The sequence below is a fragment of the Archocentrus centrarchus genome, chromosome 7 (assembly GCF_007364275.1).
Source record: "Archocentrus centrarchus isolate MPI-CPG fArcCen1 chromosome 7, fArcCen1, whole genome shotgun sequence".
NCBI lineage: Eukaryota > Metazoa > Chordata > Actinopteri > Cichliformes > Cichlidae > Archocentrus > Archocentrus centrarchus.
The window spans coordinates 13186635-13203641 of record NC_044352.1 but is presented as its reverse complement, the minus strand read 5'-3'; the positions used below and the strand labels follow the sequence as shown (position 1 = coordinate 13203641).

General features: G+C 40.4%; 1 protein-coding gene across 1 annotated transcript in view; it reads right to left on the bottom strand.

Moving 5' to 3' along the window:
• The window catches only part of LOC115782933 (cadherin-4-like), a 267755-nt gene extending 251497 nt beyond the window's left edge, over positions 1–16258 (bottom strand). Inside the window, exons 1-2 of the mRNA XM_030733471.1 lie at positions 16053–16258; positions 14682–14793 (exon numbers count right to left, since the gene is read on the bottom strand). Coding sequence (XP_030589331.1) covers positions 14682–14793; positions 16053–16109 — 169 coding nt within the window. The 5' untranslated portion in view covers positions 16110–16258. The remainder of the gene's footprint in view (positions 1–14681; positions 14794–16052) is intronic.
• Positions 16259–17007: the final 749 nt, after the last annotated feature.

Below are 17007 nucleotides of genomic sequence, written 5' to 3'. Positions count from 1 at the left end.
GGTGCTATGAGGCAGACTGATATTACTCTGAAGGCAATAAGGGCAAACCTTAGCCTAGCAACTGTGCTTCAGTTGATTAGAAAAATGCCTAACCTGCTTCTCTGGCTTTTGATTTTGCTTAAGCTTTTTGAAGCAGAATAAGAGTCACTACCAAAACCACTCCCTTAAGCTCATTCATTAGCCTGGCTGCTCCTGACAGAGTTCATTTTGCATCCTGTAAAAGCTGCTTGAGAATGAAATTTAACAATACATGTAATGTATATGCACATATTGTAAATTACTTGAGAAATCAGTGTATATAATAATAATAATAATAATAATTTGTATTTATATGCATTTTACAAGCCACTCAATGACACCTTACAAGCAAATTAAATATCCAAATCACAGCCTGCATTAAATAACATTAAAAAAAACACAATAGAATAAAAGTCAATACATCATAGAATTACAAAGTCAACAACGCAAAATCAAACAGAATAGGCAATCATAAAATAAAATAAGGCTGGCTTTAAAGATAGGGAGAGAATCAATATTGTGAATGTGGTGCAGGAGAGAGTTCGGGGGGCACTCGGTTGAAGCTCTGAAGCCCATGGTAGTCAGGCGAGCAGGTGGTATAATAAGAGTACTAGAGGAGGAGATTCTCAGAGTATGGGAAGGAGTGGCAATGTATAGGAGATCAAAGAGATATGGAGGTGTGAGGGTTTGGAGAGACTTGAAAATAAGAAGCTGAATCTTAAGATTAATGCAGTATTTTACAGGAAGCCAATGAAGTTGTTGTAGGACAGGAGTAATATGTTCTATGGAAGGAGTTCTGGTACAGTAATAGCACGAGCAGCCACATTTTGAACCAGTTGAAGTCTATGGAGAAGTTTGTGTGGTAACCTAAAGAGGATAGAATTACAATAGTCAATATGAGATGTAACCAGAGTATGTACAAGAATAGCAGTGTTGTTAGCAGTAAGGGACGGCCATAGTCGACTAATATTATGTAGGTGTAAAAATGCAGATTGAGTAATACTATTATAGTAGTGTATAATGTTATTTATTTAAGTAGACAAAAAGAGCAAACAGGATTTAACCACCTGGGAAGTGGGAAGCTGGTCAATATGACAGGTAGAAGGCTTGCATTTCTTAATAAATCCAGATACTTCCTCAACATTCAGGAGTTTGAAGCTAGAAAGAAAAGAAGATGAAGATCATACAGAGTACTATAGGTGGAAACTCCAGAAGAGCCAGCTGCTGATGAATATTACTAATCTCAATATTAAAAAAGGTCAGAAAATAATACACTGCTCAATACAATAGAACTGAGGTGGGAAATTGTCATTTGGATGCTGTTTATTGTAGAAAAAAGAGCCCTAGTATTCCCTTCATCAGACCTGATTAGTGTTGCATAATATTCAGATTTCACTGTGAATGGAGCATTCTCATTGTGGTGCATGCGTTCATGATACCTGTCCTAATATACAACAAGACCAGTCTTTGTACAAAGGTGTTCCAAGCAGCGGCCTTTAGCTTTAAGTTGCCCATAATTCTGGGGTGTACCAGGGAGCAGTGTGGATGAAAGAGACAGTCAGAGTTTTCAAAGAAGCAGAAGTATCCAGAAGACTGTGTAGTATATCACTGTAGAAGGATACCAGTTCATCAGGAGTAGATAAATTCTCTCTACTAGGCAAGTTGTCACCTCTTGATGTTGCCATATGAAATAGTGCAAAAAAGAGTTTGATTTAGATCATACTACACATCTGTCTGTCTGTCTGTCTGTCTGTCTGCATGCATGCATGTATGCATTTATATACACACTAACATGTTCTGTTACGTGCAAAGAGTTCCGTTGTTTTTGGCATAGATTAGTGCTTCAGCTGTGAGGAAAGGACAGCCCAATTTGTCAAGAGAGTGCATGGAGCTAATCACATCAAAAGAACTGCTACCCAGTATAATATCAGCCCATGAGCAGGATGCCTAATTCATTAGTCTGCATTTGCAGGACAAATCACTTCTATGCTGACATACAAAAGTACCACACACACAAGCAAGATGAGGCAGTAAACTTGTAGCGGCCTACTGGCATGAAATAAATGACAATGAAAATATCTGATTTGATGACATTTTCCGTGCAGTGGCTCTCACCGTAAATCTCATGCACGGTAAACTGATGCTGCAATGCATACTGCAGCAGTCATGTTTATGCAAATGTGTGTGCTTCAAAGAAAAATGACCTTTTCTCTATGGCACAGTTTGATTTAGAGCACCTTACCCTATAGCTGCTTGAGAAGAATTATGGATCCAGTGCATGAAAGATGTGTCTTTCTCTTCTCTATAAGGAGAAGCATCTGCAGTATGAAGAATATTCTACCTTCTTAGCTAAAACAGAACTGAGCTGTGCCCTCCAAATCAGTGTCATTTATCTCCATTTTCTCTGGCCACTGGGTATCATATCCAAGTCAGCATTTCTGCCCACCTTCCTCTGAGAAGACAAGCCCTCCTCCAGGGCTTTTCTGGCCAGAGACAAGATTACAGTTAAGGTGGTAGACCACAGTTATTTAAATTCCTGGTCCAAAATGTTGCTAGCTGGTAGGCGTAAACTACACCACTAAGATATTTATTGACTAAACGGAGTCATGACATCATTACACCGCAGCATGTGAACCACAAACATTTTACAGCCAAAGTTAGCATCAGACAGCAAGAAGCTAGAGAAAAGCCTTCTCTTTTAAATAGTTAACATCTTTGTAGGCCTGTCAACTCAGAGATGATCTTGACTTTAAAAAAATAAAAAAGAGCTATGCTTTAGTCGTCTTATAAGAAAAATGCCTTGCATGAGTGTGTGTGTGTGTTGAGTGTATATTTTTACATAGTTAAACAGGAGTTATAAAGCCTCATTGCTTGGCATCTAATTCATACTCATACATGTTACCTGTCACATGGTGTGACTCCACTGCTCCATAAATCCTTTTCATTATAGATACCAAATGTTATCGTTGTGAATACTGTGGCGTGATGAAGCAAAGTCTTTTTATCAGCATCTCCGTGAATGTCTTTATTCCACATTAATGTTTTATTTCATTCTGTTTGTCTCATTCAGCAGAAGAGAAAACAAACTTTCTCAAGTTCAGTCTTCATCAAGCAGCACACACAATTACACACGGCTCTGCACTTGCACCAGTTTGCACATAAATAAATGCACACACTCATGCGAAAACAAACAAAGAACAAATTTCTGATTCCAAACCCATTTTCTTAAAACACAACAGGAACTGTCAAATTGCTGTCGTGAAACTTTGTGATTTACCAAACTATGAATAATTTGTGCATAAATTAAGTGAAAGGATAATGAGAAATGCCACGCTTCTGTGATGAGAGGAAATGGAACGCAGTAGTGGCCAATCAACTCATGAAGATTGGAAATCAGCAACCTCACCTGACATAAGAAACATGCAGGGATGAAAAACCTGACTGGAGAGTCAATAAGCTTTCATGGCTCTGGTGTCTGACCAGCTGTAAATGAAGGGGCAGGAGCTTCTGTGTGCACATGCGGAGATGAGCTGCTAAAGATAAGATGCACTGCCTCCTTAGCTGTCTTTCCTAGCTGCAGGGGATTCTGTTTCTCTGTTCTCTCCCGAGCTTTGAAGCTCTAATGCCTCTGATCTGTCATCTATCTCTTGCCTCCCATGCTGTCCAGCGCGTGTCTGCTCATGAGCAGGACGATATGACAGCACTGCAGCCAACACACAGTGAGTAGGGTGGCCAAACTCTTCTTTTAGAACAGACAGTCTCTGCTAATGTAAATTTATTAAAGGACTTGGCTCTGATGAAGCTGTTAAATAGTAGCTGGCTGCTGTGAAAGGTGTGTCGTTTTGTCCAGATTACCCTGTCACAGCCTTCTAAAGTGTACACATTTATAACCCACAGAAATTACATGTTTCTCAGTGGGGAGTGCTGGTGTGCTGATGTTTTCAGTTACAGCTAGGCTCAGTTACCAACTACTTGATCATATGAAAGGCCCTGGCCACCAGTACAGAGCTGAAAGATCAACACGGCTGAGTGCTCAGTGGATCCAGATTTTATTTAACTTTTTTGGTAATGGTGGGCGATCTGCCCTCTGTGAAGAAACCCTGACAATACACTACCCACCAACCCCAAAAAAAAGAAAAAGAAAAAAAAAAATCTTTTTTGCTCTCCCACATCCCGGGGGTGTCTGGCTGGGAGGCATGTCAGCATGTATCTCCCTACAGTCTGTCTCTTTGCCACTGTGGCAAATCAATTCTTAATAAACCATCTGAAAGCTTCCTCTGCTATACCTTTCATTTCCCCTACTCAAAGCTGCAGGGCAAATTAGCCTGCCAAGAGGATGATAGGGAGCAAGCGGTAGAAGAAAGCAACTGAGAGGGGGATGAAAAAAACGACCCAACACCTACAATTAAATTAACAAATCACTGTTCTTAATTAATCGGGGAATTACAAGCAGAACTGTGGGTTTGAAACGTGACTGACATGGCTAGCACTCCCTGCATCTGCTTTTGTTAGTGCTGCTGTGGTGGGGAAGCAGAGAGAGGTAAAGGAGGAGAGGAAAGGCAGATGAAAGCTTAATAAAAACTCTCCGCAGAGCCCCCTGAACAGAATAGCGAGACTGTTACCGCTACTCCTCCCCTCCTTTCTTTGGTTTCCTCTTGCTCCCACTCTTTAATATCCTTGTCATTCCTCCCTTACTTACGTCTTCTCCTCTCCCACTCTAACTAGCTATATCCTTTGCCTTTTTCCCCCTACCTTCTCCCTGCCCAATTCCCCCCGCTTTTCTTTTGCTGGTTCTCAAACCCATGCTTGCTAATGAGGTGTGGGATTGACAGCTGGATTACACCATCGCTTTGTAATCCTTTCATTTCTCTATGTAGGATAATCACACTGCAGACCAGGGCCTTGCCTCCTGCCTCTAGGGACAATCAACAATGTGTATGTTTACATAAAAGCACATGAATGTGTAATATTCAGTTCACTGTGAGTAAAATTTCCTAAGCTTAATACAAGCTTCGTTATCTCGACTGTACACAAGCCCAGAGTATGTCAATCATCAAGCAAGGCTACCAGAATTTTGCAACACAGTCCATGAATGAATGAGAAAGTAGTCCACCTGCCTACATTCCAGCCTGTCTACATCTCCTCATCCCTTCTCCCTCAGAGATGAGCAAATATTGTTTTCCCTTAAACATGGCTGCTCCTTTAGCCCTTCTCCTTCTCTACTGTTTCTACTCCCTTCCTCCCCAACCCTTCTTTACCCCACTCCCTCACAGGAGCTCGCTCCCTATGCGGCCACAGGATTCACTTTGTTTTTGATCATTCTCAGACTTAGAGCTAGACAACTTATCTGCTACTCTACATTCTCCCGAGCCCAGAGGAGGAAAGCAGGGCCTTTTATTACCCTCGCTCTTTGCCTCTTCCTCTGATGTGCAGAAAGAGACAACAGTCAGATAGGGAGAAGAAGCAGAGAGCGATTCAGGCCAGTATGCTTTTAAAAATGTGTTGGTCCCAAGGCTTGAAATGGCTGGCTCGTGAAGCCTGACCAACAGTATCACAGGGCTTTTCAAGTCTTACAAACAAAAAAATGCAACATTGTCACAAACCAATATTCACCATTTAGCTCAGGGGTCAAAGAGCTAGAGTAACAGCTCTCCACATCACTCATCTGCTGCTTAGAATAAGCACGTGACCTTGATGTTGAAATCAACTTCAGGTTGCAATGAATATTCTTCATGCTTGTGATTTTTTTTATGAAGTAAGCCCCCGAAACTTGAATGCAGCAAACAAATACCAACTGTAAAAAGCTGAGTGGAATGTTTTTAAAGCACAGTGCTAGACTTGAATCAGCCAGACAACATTGGCCACTGCAGGAAAAATTCGAAATAGATTCACTACCACATTGTGAATTGCACTAAAACCTTTTTATTCAGCAACCTTCAACAATTTATGAGGATATGTATTCATTGCTTAGTGCAGTGCCAATGTTAACTGAGTAACTGAGTTTTTAACATTCCCTGATAGCCATTGCCACAGCTATAATATGGTTTTTACAGCCACGTGGGCACTGTCTGACTTTTTTATTTATTTATTTATTTTACCGTGAAAGAGAAAACCACTGAGTTTCACTGTCACAGAATTGAACAATACCATAATTTCTTTCTTTTTTTAAAAAACAAAATCATATTCTGAATATAATCAGTTTCCTTTTCTTGCAAATCTCAAACCTCAAATCTACTGTCTGTGTCTTTGGCTGGGGCTGGGCTTTGCTTTAACTAGAATCAAACAATGATTTATATGAATGCCAACATGGATATTTAAACCTATTAAAATACGCACATTAAAATCTAACATTTTAAGGTCATGTATGATAGATTAAAGATCAGCTATGCATCAGAGATCAGGGATGACTTCTTCTGCTTCACTGCTGTAACACTTCTAATTCACAATAATGGATAAACCACACAATATCAATACTAAAAAATAATGCAGAACATAAACGTAATTGTGAAAGAAGAAGTCACTTAATAATGAACTGATAAAAATAAAATTAGTGTTCAGCAGTGAGCAAAGTATCAAGCAAATGTTTACTGGCTAAACCCACTAAAATCCTTTCATATATTTTTGGCTTTTTTGAAAGACCTCATTAGAGTTTAACAGTTTAACATTTTGGACTGGAATTTGTGACAATTTACATTTTTTGATGGGAAAATAATAAAAACTGACAGGTGAAAACTTTTGTAAACTGCACACAAAAGTGAAACAATTTAATATTCGAAAACAACCTCAAAGGAAATTTCTACCAGCTAACTTGGCTCCATACTACAGAGACAGAGATAGGAATTCCCCTTTTGGGGAAATCAATAAAGTCTGTCAAAAAGCCAACATCTATCTTGACATGAATCAACAGAAAGTGTTTGCAAAGACCTGGGCTCCTCTGAAAGCGCCTTTGTGAGCCCCTTATTAGCTTTTAGCCTGTCGAATAGCACAGGACCAGACACCATGGGACTCATCATTGTCTTCTGATTAATTAACATTACTGGCACTGTGTTTGTCGACCCTCGGCTCCTCTATCCTTTCTTCCTCTGTCCCCTGTGTTCCTGCACAGCTTCCTTGTTCAGAGGCAATGATTCGACTATATGCTGAACTTAAGAACTTAATGGAGAACATTCACAAGAAGTGCTGGACACAATTAGTGATTATCAGGCAGCCATGTCTTCTGGGGGCTTCCATCCTTGGTTTCATCCTCCCTTAACAAAAACAAGGGATCTTTAAGCAAAGGGAATGGCATATGAGGCTGTAATGCTCTTGGATTCGTCCTGCCCACTGAGAGATCATACACATCTACTCTTGATTAGAAAAGGGCAAGAAATGGACAGAAGTCTCATTAATTAAAAATAATGATCTCAGTTTGGGGAAACTAGGCAAACTGAAGAGATAATGGAGGGCTGGGTTAGAGGTGAGAATCTTTTTGTCATACCACTGTTATGAGGCATTTTCACACAACGGACCTAAATGAGGTTTTAGTATTTTTTCTATTTAATTATGTTTTGTTACAATAAACTCAAGTTAAACAAAATTGAGAGGCACCAGGCGAATTATCCAAAGTGAGCTCATGCATGTTTGATTATTTCAGTGTTAAAAGAGTAATAGAAATAAAACAGCACAACAAACAACAAAATGGAGTCACCCTTGTCTCTTCCACTAACATTATCTTCACGCACACAAAACTGAAAAAGTGATGGAGGTGTGGCAGCTGATTCATCACTTTTTTTTGGTTGTTTTCAGAGTGACTTGATTTCCAACTGACTCAATTAGGATCTAATTAAAATCCTGCCATAGACAAACTAGAGGAATTAAGAATGAGTGGGCAGGATGAGACCACAACAGTGTCTGGGCATAGGCCAAAGCTACAGCGGAGTAGCGAGCAAATATCAGGATGTGTTGCTGTGTTTCCTTTTTGTGTCTTTGTGTAATGAACAACAGGAAGTAGCACTACAATAAAATGCTAGCTGATTCGGGGAACAGAGCCTTATCTTCTACTTCCTTTCCCACCTTGATCAGAGGAAAGTGTCTCTCCTGCTCTGCCCCACCCTTTATTTCACCCTCCTCTCTCACAGTAACCCAGCTTAAAGACATGGTCAGTGTGACTCTTGAGGAAAGAGAAAACAGCCTTGTAGGCTTATCATTATCCTGCTTGTGTAATCCCTGTCCACCACATTGCTGCAAAAGAGCAGCCCTGGGAGTGCCTTGCATCCCTCCTGCGCCTTGTGAAAAAACTATTTCACCAAAGACAACAGGGACACCTTACAGCAACTTCTCTGCAGTCTTAGTCTGATGCTGCAAAAAAAAAAAAAAAAAATCTTCTTAACCTTAGACAAAATGTGCATGTGTTTAAGAGTGTGAGACAGAGGGAGGGCAAGAGAAAGAGTCCTAGTAGTGTCCCTTGTCATCTTACAGTCTTCAGAGTCTATGCAGACCATCTGTGCATTAAAGAGGTAGAGCCCAAGCAAAGTATTTAAATGGGTTTAATGTCTTCAAGAGGGCCATAACCTTGGTCCTGTAGAAGCCCAGAAGGCCCATCATACCAAGGCAGGAGGTCTCTTAATGTACGAAGCAGATGACAAGGATACAGAGTTCACATACACCACAGAGTAACTCAATCTGCAGGTAGTCGCTCAGATTTTTTCATTCACTCTCGTTTTCCCTTCCTCCCCTGTCACCCTTGTCCCTCCTCCCCAAACAAAAGGAGAAGATGTCAAAAATCCCATTAAAAAATAATGACCTCCACCTGCTTTCCTTCTTTGCTCATTCCCTCCTGCTTGCCTTTCTAATGACCAGCTTGAAAAAACCTGGACCTCACCTACTATGCACAGATCGCCAGTCAACTATCTCAGTGCACAGTACATTCAGCTACAAAATGCACACACCAAGCATGCAAAAGCATATAATCACTCCACTGCGTGGTTTCCCAAGCCAAACAGTACTCATCAAAAGGCAGGTTTGTAGGTGTACCCCCTCACCCAACCAACTCTCCTCATTAATCTCATAAACCACTCGTGTCTAGACTTTAACGGGGGAAGAAATGTTCAACCATGTGGTTAAATCATCTATACAAAAATCCACACAAAATTCTTTGAAACTACAATAAATCAGGCATGAGGCTGCAAATTAACTAAATAAATGTCAACTGGATATTTGTAACAGCTCCCTGAGGTCAGATTAGTCTTTGGCCTGATGGTCATAAACCAGCACCTGAAGTGTCTTCACTGCTTTACAAAACATCCAACAAATGTCAGCCGTGTGCTTTTCTGTAATCAATAAACACTGAAAACAGGACTGCGTGATCTTGTCTCGATGGCTGAATATCCTTACAAAATTACCCATAAACCCTGTAATGATTGAAACAGATGGTGTAGCCAGAATAAGGATTTGTGCTGTTATTTTGCACTATAAGAATGATTTGATAGTTATACGGGAGAGCATAGCACTGATTCTTTTAACACTATCCCTGCCACTGATGAGATGAGCTATTTCTGCATTCTGTGTTTTTATTATTAAACAATTGTTCAAAAAAAAACAAAAAAACTTCTGTTCCTTCTTTTGATTTACATATTCATACAAAAATATGGTGGGCTTTGCATGTTTACAGAAAAAAAATGGTATTAAAAAATGTTGGCAGTAGCTGGTTAGACCAAAATATTACCCAAAAGATTAAAACAATGTAAGATAAGATGAACAAAAAATAGTAAAGAAGGAAGGAAAGAAAACAATCTGTATAATTTAAGATGCAGTAAAAACTAAATAAAGTTATACCCCAACAATTGCAGCAATTATCCCACTCTGACCCATGCAGTATATCAGTTGGCTAATATTAATGTGTGTATCTAATACTGTGTATCTGAAAATGGCGCCATTGCAAAGTTTGTCCGGCAGCTCCAACTCAATTGTTTACGATATTCACATCACCGTCTGCAGCACAGTCTGCATCACAGCAACGCAGACGGTTAATCGCTATGTTGGGAAATGCTATGCTGTAAAGTTAATAAACAATGACCCAATCATGAAGCAATTGATATGGACATTGATTTTTTTTTTTTTTTTTCTTAAAGTCTGCATCAGCATTGGCTGCAAAAATCTAATCTCCATGAGGACACCTGTCTGCTGTTGACACAGATAAGGCTTCAGGCTGTGTGTCACAAGATTTGGGGCAACAACTAAACAGGAAATCAAAACAATCAAATTCTGTTTGAGAGTGTAGGGATAGAAAAAAACAAACAAAAAAAAAGGTCTATTTTCTATCCATACGGAATGCCTAAAAAGATATCCACTCTATTTTGAATCCTGAGTCACGCCTTCGAAGCAGACTTCTGTCCCCACATCATCAGCACTCCTAATCATTAAAGCATGTGTGTGAGCTTTGATTTTGGTAAGAAGGGCAGGAAATGTTACCCTAATTCTTGCTGTATTATTAAAACCTGTAAGGCACAGCACCTGTGGGGGTATTTATGATGGTGTGCCATTTTTTTCATATGGGAATAGTTCTGTGCATTAAACTGGGGGTGAAATTGATACTAACCGTATATCAACTTTTGAACTTCAACTTGAAAAATGATTTTAAGAATGCAAAGCCTATAGCAATAAAAGCCCAGCTATTGGATTTTGAAAAATCACCTAAAGTCTCATAGGAAAGCCTCGCTAACCAAGGCATGTGAGACTCATCACCCAGGGCCTTGGAGTTGGCCGCTGGAGGTGATTTTCGGGAAATAATATCCTGGGAAAAAAATTACAGTTCTTAACGATTTGTTTTATTCAGAATTCAAAGTTCTCTGTTGCATATTTGCTCATATTAGGGCATTCTCAAAGTGAGCAAAAACCAGAGTATGCTGGAAAATATTATAAGTGTGGCAAGATAAAAGTGGCACTGAAGGGAGAGAGAAGGGATCTGGGTCAGAGAAGCAAGTCATAGATTTATATGACAACATCTGAATGTGGAATGTCTACTAAATGGCAGCATCCATATCTATCTAAGTGTGAGAGCTGGTATATATTTATGCATGTCCATGGGAGAAAGAGCTAGAAGGAGTGCTTAGTGTATCAGAAAACATGTTTATGAGCACAATAGTATCCCTGAGCCCAGCCAAAAAAGAAAAAGAAAAAAAAAAAGCATTCTCTTAAAAACAGAATGGGTCATATTAATACAGACATTCAGGCCATTCTGGGTGATCATACTGGAGGGGTCTCATTCTCAACATGAATCCAAGTATCAGTGGAGTTTCTAAAAACAAAGTTATGACTGCAGAGAAAAATCTGCAGCTCTGTCTGAGAAGCTGCTCTGTGGATGTCAGCATTTTATAACTCAGGTACTGACATGTCAAAAAAAGAAGGACATCACATGTCAGAATTTTCCCGTGTCCCCATGTCTCTCTCTCTCTCTCTCTTGCTCTCCCTCTCTCTCAAACTCAGACAAATACCACCACAGTCATAAACACAGAAAGTGAGGGCTGCCCAAAACCACCAGTAACCCAAACAAAGTCCAAGGTCAGCAGAGTGAGCTCAGTGAGCTGAAACCAACAACCCTGGCTTTCATTATCAAGAACAGAATCAGCAGAGGGCTGCAGGGACACATGGGATGAGGTTACGTTCACCAGCTCTGCTTATCTGTATGTGGTTGGCTTGAGTCCAACTCAGCCTCTCGTCTGCAAGATACAAAAACTTCAAACACGTTGATCCGAGCAACGATCCTTTAAATTTCTGCCTGTGATGATATGTCAGGTGTGTTGTAAAAGCCGTCATAATTCTATTCAAAACCAGGCATTAAAAAAAAACGGGACATCATTAGCACTCCGTGTGTCATGCATAAATAAGTAACAATACAGGAACAGAAACAGAGCATGAATAAGACCTCTCATTTGTTTAAACACATTAACTTACCCTCTTAAACTCCTACTGTAACATAAAGGAAAGCTATCACCTGTTGTTATCAATACTCAGTACGCTGTTAATATATGAATGTTAATGTGGAGCAACCTTCAAACGGGTTGCCTTTAGAGCAGCCTTATAATTGATCAGAACACACTATGCAGCATGCTGCTTTATTTGTGTTTCAGCTATTAACTCTGCAACAGGCAGGGGCTTCCAGATAAATAAAGAGCAGATCAATTCCAACAGCCAGAACAATGCACCATGCAGAATTAATACTTTTAAATGTTTATTGGACAGACAGTTGGCCACAATTCACAGAATTTTTAGAAGGTTATCTGAATGAGCATCAGTGTTCATTAATGCAGATTAATCACAATACTACTACTTCTACTACTACTACTTCTAATACTAATACTAAGAAGAAGACAAAAAAGAAGACGAGGCCCTAAATGAAGGCAATACTTAAAATGTAAATGACTACTGGCTGATTATGAGCATAAAAAGTGCCATTTTTAATTGTAAAATATAATGCAAAAAACAAAAAAACAGGAATTTAAATTTTACAGTTTCACATGCTTTGGAATATTGTGGTTCCATACAAATTTAATTTGGACTTTTCAATCAGATTAAGCTCTGGCCTTGCCATCACTTTAGGAAATATTGTACATCAGAGTAACTAAAAATGATAAAATGTGAAATGTGACGTCACCCGCCTCCCCTGCTGACCGCCTCTCTGGACTCAGGCATGCTACCCATCATGATCAAGGTCCTAGTTCTGTCCTTCCCATTAGTCTCCCCAGTGACTAACACGTGCACACACACACACACATATACATATATATATATATATATATATATATATGTGTGTGTGTGTGTGTGTGTGTGTGTGTGTGTGTGTGTGTGTGTGTGCGCGCGCGCGCGCGCGCGTGCATGAGTGGGTGTCATTACTTCTGCCCCCATCTGACGGTTTTGGGTTAAACAATGTTATTATTAAAGCCTTTCCAGAGCTGCTTCCTGCCTTCCTCCAGTGACACCCTTACCAGCTATAAATCAGCTGCCTGAGCCCTGTAAGTCACACAGAATGTGTGTGTATTTCTAGATGTGTGTGTCTGCTTGGCCACTGCAGCTGTATTCTCAAACACATGTGAAGACGACACTGCAGCTGTGAATGTGTCACAGCAAAGTTGAGTACACGTTACTTTAGCAGGAATCTTTTCAAGCAACACAGAAGCAAAATTTTGAACGCTAAACTTTAAGCATACGCTTTCAATGTGATTTAAAGTAATATTACAAATAAACTACAAGTCTGTTTGATTTATGAGCAGATATCGTAATGGCATTTCTGTGATTGTTTGAACCTGCCATGAAAATTATACTAAGCATCCGTTGTTAGTGTTAAAATGAACTCCTAATACTGAAAGCAACCGTGTTAGACCGCTAAAGATTAGTTTATGTGCAGAGTGAGACAGAGAGACAATTTCATCTACCTGAGACCAAACTAGATAAATAATGCTCTGTGAAATGAATGGCTTCCGTGCAGCAGTGATGGCTCATTCTGTGATTGTTTGTGATTGTGTTGACACCCCCTGCTGGGCTGAAGACATCACTACCACACTGAGAGCAAGTTCACTGCCAAAGACAATGTCCCCCTGCATTCAATCCCACTTCCAGCTAGGATATAATATGCTGAAGTTAATGAAACACTAAAATCAAGCTCATACCTTCCTTTACTCTTACATCACTCCAGCAACGAACCATCGCATGTATAGACAGGTAACATAAAACAACCAAAAGATAATGTACTCTATCATTTTATATATCCATAGTCTAAAACTCATGGGTGTATGTGTGTGCGCATCTGTGGACGCGCACACTCCGGAAAGAGAGTCTAGACAGCTGTATCCCCGGCAGGTCTCTCACAGCTAAGGAGAGTGAGAAATATATACCACGCAGCTGCCGAAGACACAGTCGACCCACAAAAGAGCTATTGTGCGCCCACAGCAAAACAATACAGCTTAGCTGAGCTATGAGAAAAAAAACCATTGGGATCAATAGAGAATTGCAATTAGCCCACATTGGCAGGAGCAGTGCCAGATTAGACACAGGATGTCGATTCCATTTCCTGCACTATAGGGCCCTCAAACTTGGTTGGCTCATTGTGTAATTGGAACAATACAAATACATTTGAGTAAGATTCAGTGTGAAGACGATAGTGCTAAAAATGACTGTAATGAAGATAAATGTTGTGATAATAATGTTAAGACATTGAACAAGGTCAAAAAACAAAAACAAATGCCAGCAGCTATATCCAAAAAGTAACAGGCGAGCATTTAGAGCATAAATGGCATCACTATCAACATACATTTTTGCATAAAACATTAAACACATGGATGTGTGCTACTTCATCCATTATTTTTACAGCACAGACTGCAACAGAAGACCAGTGTAATTAAGAGCACTAAATTGCTCCAGTTTGAAATTTTTGACATCACACTCAGCATCAGATGCATGTCTCAACGTGACAAAAAATATTTATTTTTACATTTTCAGCTTTACAGCAGTTTTCCAGGCGTACGAGTGCTACTTCAGTAATCTTAAAGCAACGTGGTCGGACACCGAGAGAAAGCACGTCACCATACACACTTCCTTTTACTTGCTCTAGTGCAAACAGGGAGGTCTTTTACTCACCCTCTAGTCTTGACAGAATGCAAAATAACTGACTTGCTAATTAAAGGGCTTACCTTTAAGTATGCCCTGACCTTGCAGTACATCCCTTGAAATCAGCACTGAGTAGAAGCTTTGTGAGAAGCCAGGTTGGCAGGGACTTTTGGAAGCGTGCTCCCCATTATTCCTCTGGAAGAAGAAAATATAATGCAAGACATCGATAAACATGGATTCCATTGATTTCTTTCTTCACTTTGGCTCCAAGCTTTGGAGGAAAGCAGCATATAGTACAACAGTTAGCAGAAATAAATTCAACAAGTTTATCAACTCTGTGTGCATCTGGCTAGGTGTCATGCTAATTAAATAGTCACACAGTACAATGTCAGTGATGAAATGTGCTGTTAGTCGTCCCATAAAAAAAACAAAACAAAACAAAAAAAAAAACAGCCCAGATGAAATGAAGACAGATTTAGTTAAAAGTATTGTGCTCAGGCTTCAGTGACACACGCACACGCACGCACGCACATAGACACACAGGCAGGACGCGCATAGCGCACACAAAAGAAACCTGCATGAATGCAGAATAATTGTCTCCCTCCTTATTGTGGGTCTTAGACTAACAGAGAGGTCCAAAGCAATGAGGGAGCGAGCAGCGTGCGTGTGCCCTAATCAAAGGGTCTGCAGTCAACTTTGCACCCAGCATTTAGTGCTTACTGTTGCTTAAATTGAACGTTCTGACCCACTACAGCTATGGCACACAAGTAAATGCACACACACACACACACACACACACACACGTTCCAAGACTGGCTAGACAAGAATGGAGGTTCAACACACTGCGGGGGAATACCGCAGGAGCAAAACATTTTTCAGGTCATTTTCCGATATTCATATAGCAAGAGAGCAATGCTTCTGTCTCAGGGGGCAGAGAGAAAGATTTAGGAGCTACTCGGAGCTCCGTTAGGAATAGTCCGCTGGCGTCGACTTCATTTAGGTTGGATTCATGAAATAACGAAAAAGGTTGAAAAACACTAAACTTTAAAGTTGAACTTTTTGTAAGCTATCGCTTTTTGAACAAGTAAAACTTAACTGTAGCTTAAATAAGCGACATGACCAAATCAGTTTGATAAAGAATGAAGGTATCAGCTTGGGTGAATAAATTGTGCCGTGATTTAACTTGTGCAAGACCTGTGATGATGACCCGCCAGCGATCTAGAGAAACCCTGACGAGGATTAGACAGAGCGGACGTCAGGTCTTACTTTTTTTTTTTTTTCCTTCTTATACACTGAAATTCATTAGGGAACCAATTAGCGTGTGTACTTGTAAGGGAATAACGACGAGCCCCGCGCCTCTCTACCAACACACACCACGGCTTCTGTCTGGCTGCATGACTTTATTCAAGCGTGTGTGCCGTATCAGAAGCTTTAGTAAAAATTAGAAATCTCACCCAGAATGTGTCAAGAAGCAGGGCTGCTGTCAGGACCAGAGCGAAGTCAGTTCTCATCGTGGCGAGCAAGCGAGTCAAGGCTGCCTGGACAAAGAACCAGAAAGAGGGTCGGTTCGAATTTTCTTTCCCCAAAAAATTATTTAATCCCCCCTTTCTTGATCAGACTGTTCGTTAACGTCCCTCCGTGCGCTTGGTGAGTGTGCTGCCCCGAGTTTCCCCGGCTCTCTCATCTGCAGGTGAGCGCTCCGCTCAGCACCAAGGCGCAGCCAGCGTCATTCTCCAACCCCTCCTATCACTCGGTGCAGGAAAACTCCACACACGCACTTAAAGAAACACTCGTTGGTGCTTTGGATCAAACAGTCGCACCGCTAACGTCTTTCCGAGCACCCCGACATTTTAATCCGTATCCTGTAACGAAGGCGTCGCAGTTTTATGGTTCCATGAAAGGGTATACCCAAACATATGGCAAACTCGTCAGACACCAGCTTTCAAACTTCCAGCACTGCTTTACAAGCATGTAACTTTAACATATGTTCATTGCTAGATTTCCACAGTTAACCAGTTGCACAAATGTGCGCAATTTGATTAAATTGAATAGATCACGTTTGGTTAACTAACATAGCTTGTGCGACACATATAGGCGAACCGCACCTCCAGGTGATCGGCACAAGTACTAAGCAACAAAACGGCAACTACTTCTGTACTTCAGCAGAAGGTGGACTGATAGCAAATTGCTTTATGGTGATATTAACACATCATTAGTCATACATTTGGCTGATTATTTTTGAATAGTCACGAGGTTTTAGTAGTCTTAACAGATGTACTTTTGAATTTTTTTTTCCCTGTGGTAATTTGAAGTGAAGGCTAAACTTCATCTGCCGCAGTGAGTTCTGAAGGTGGATGAAGTTTAAATCCTTCATGTAGGTACAGAAGCTCAAAGATGTTAAACAGCAGT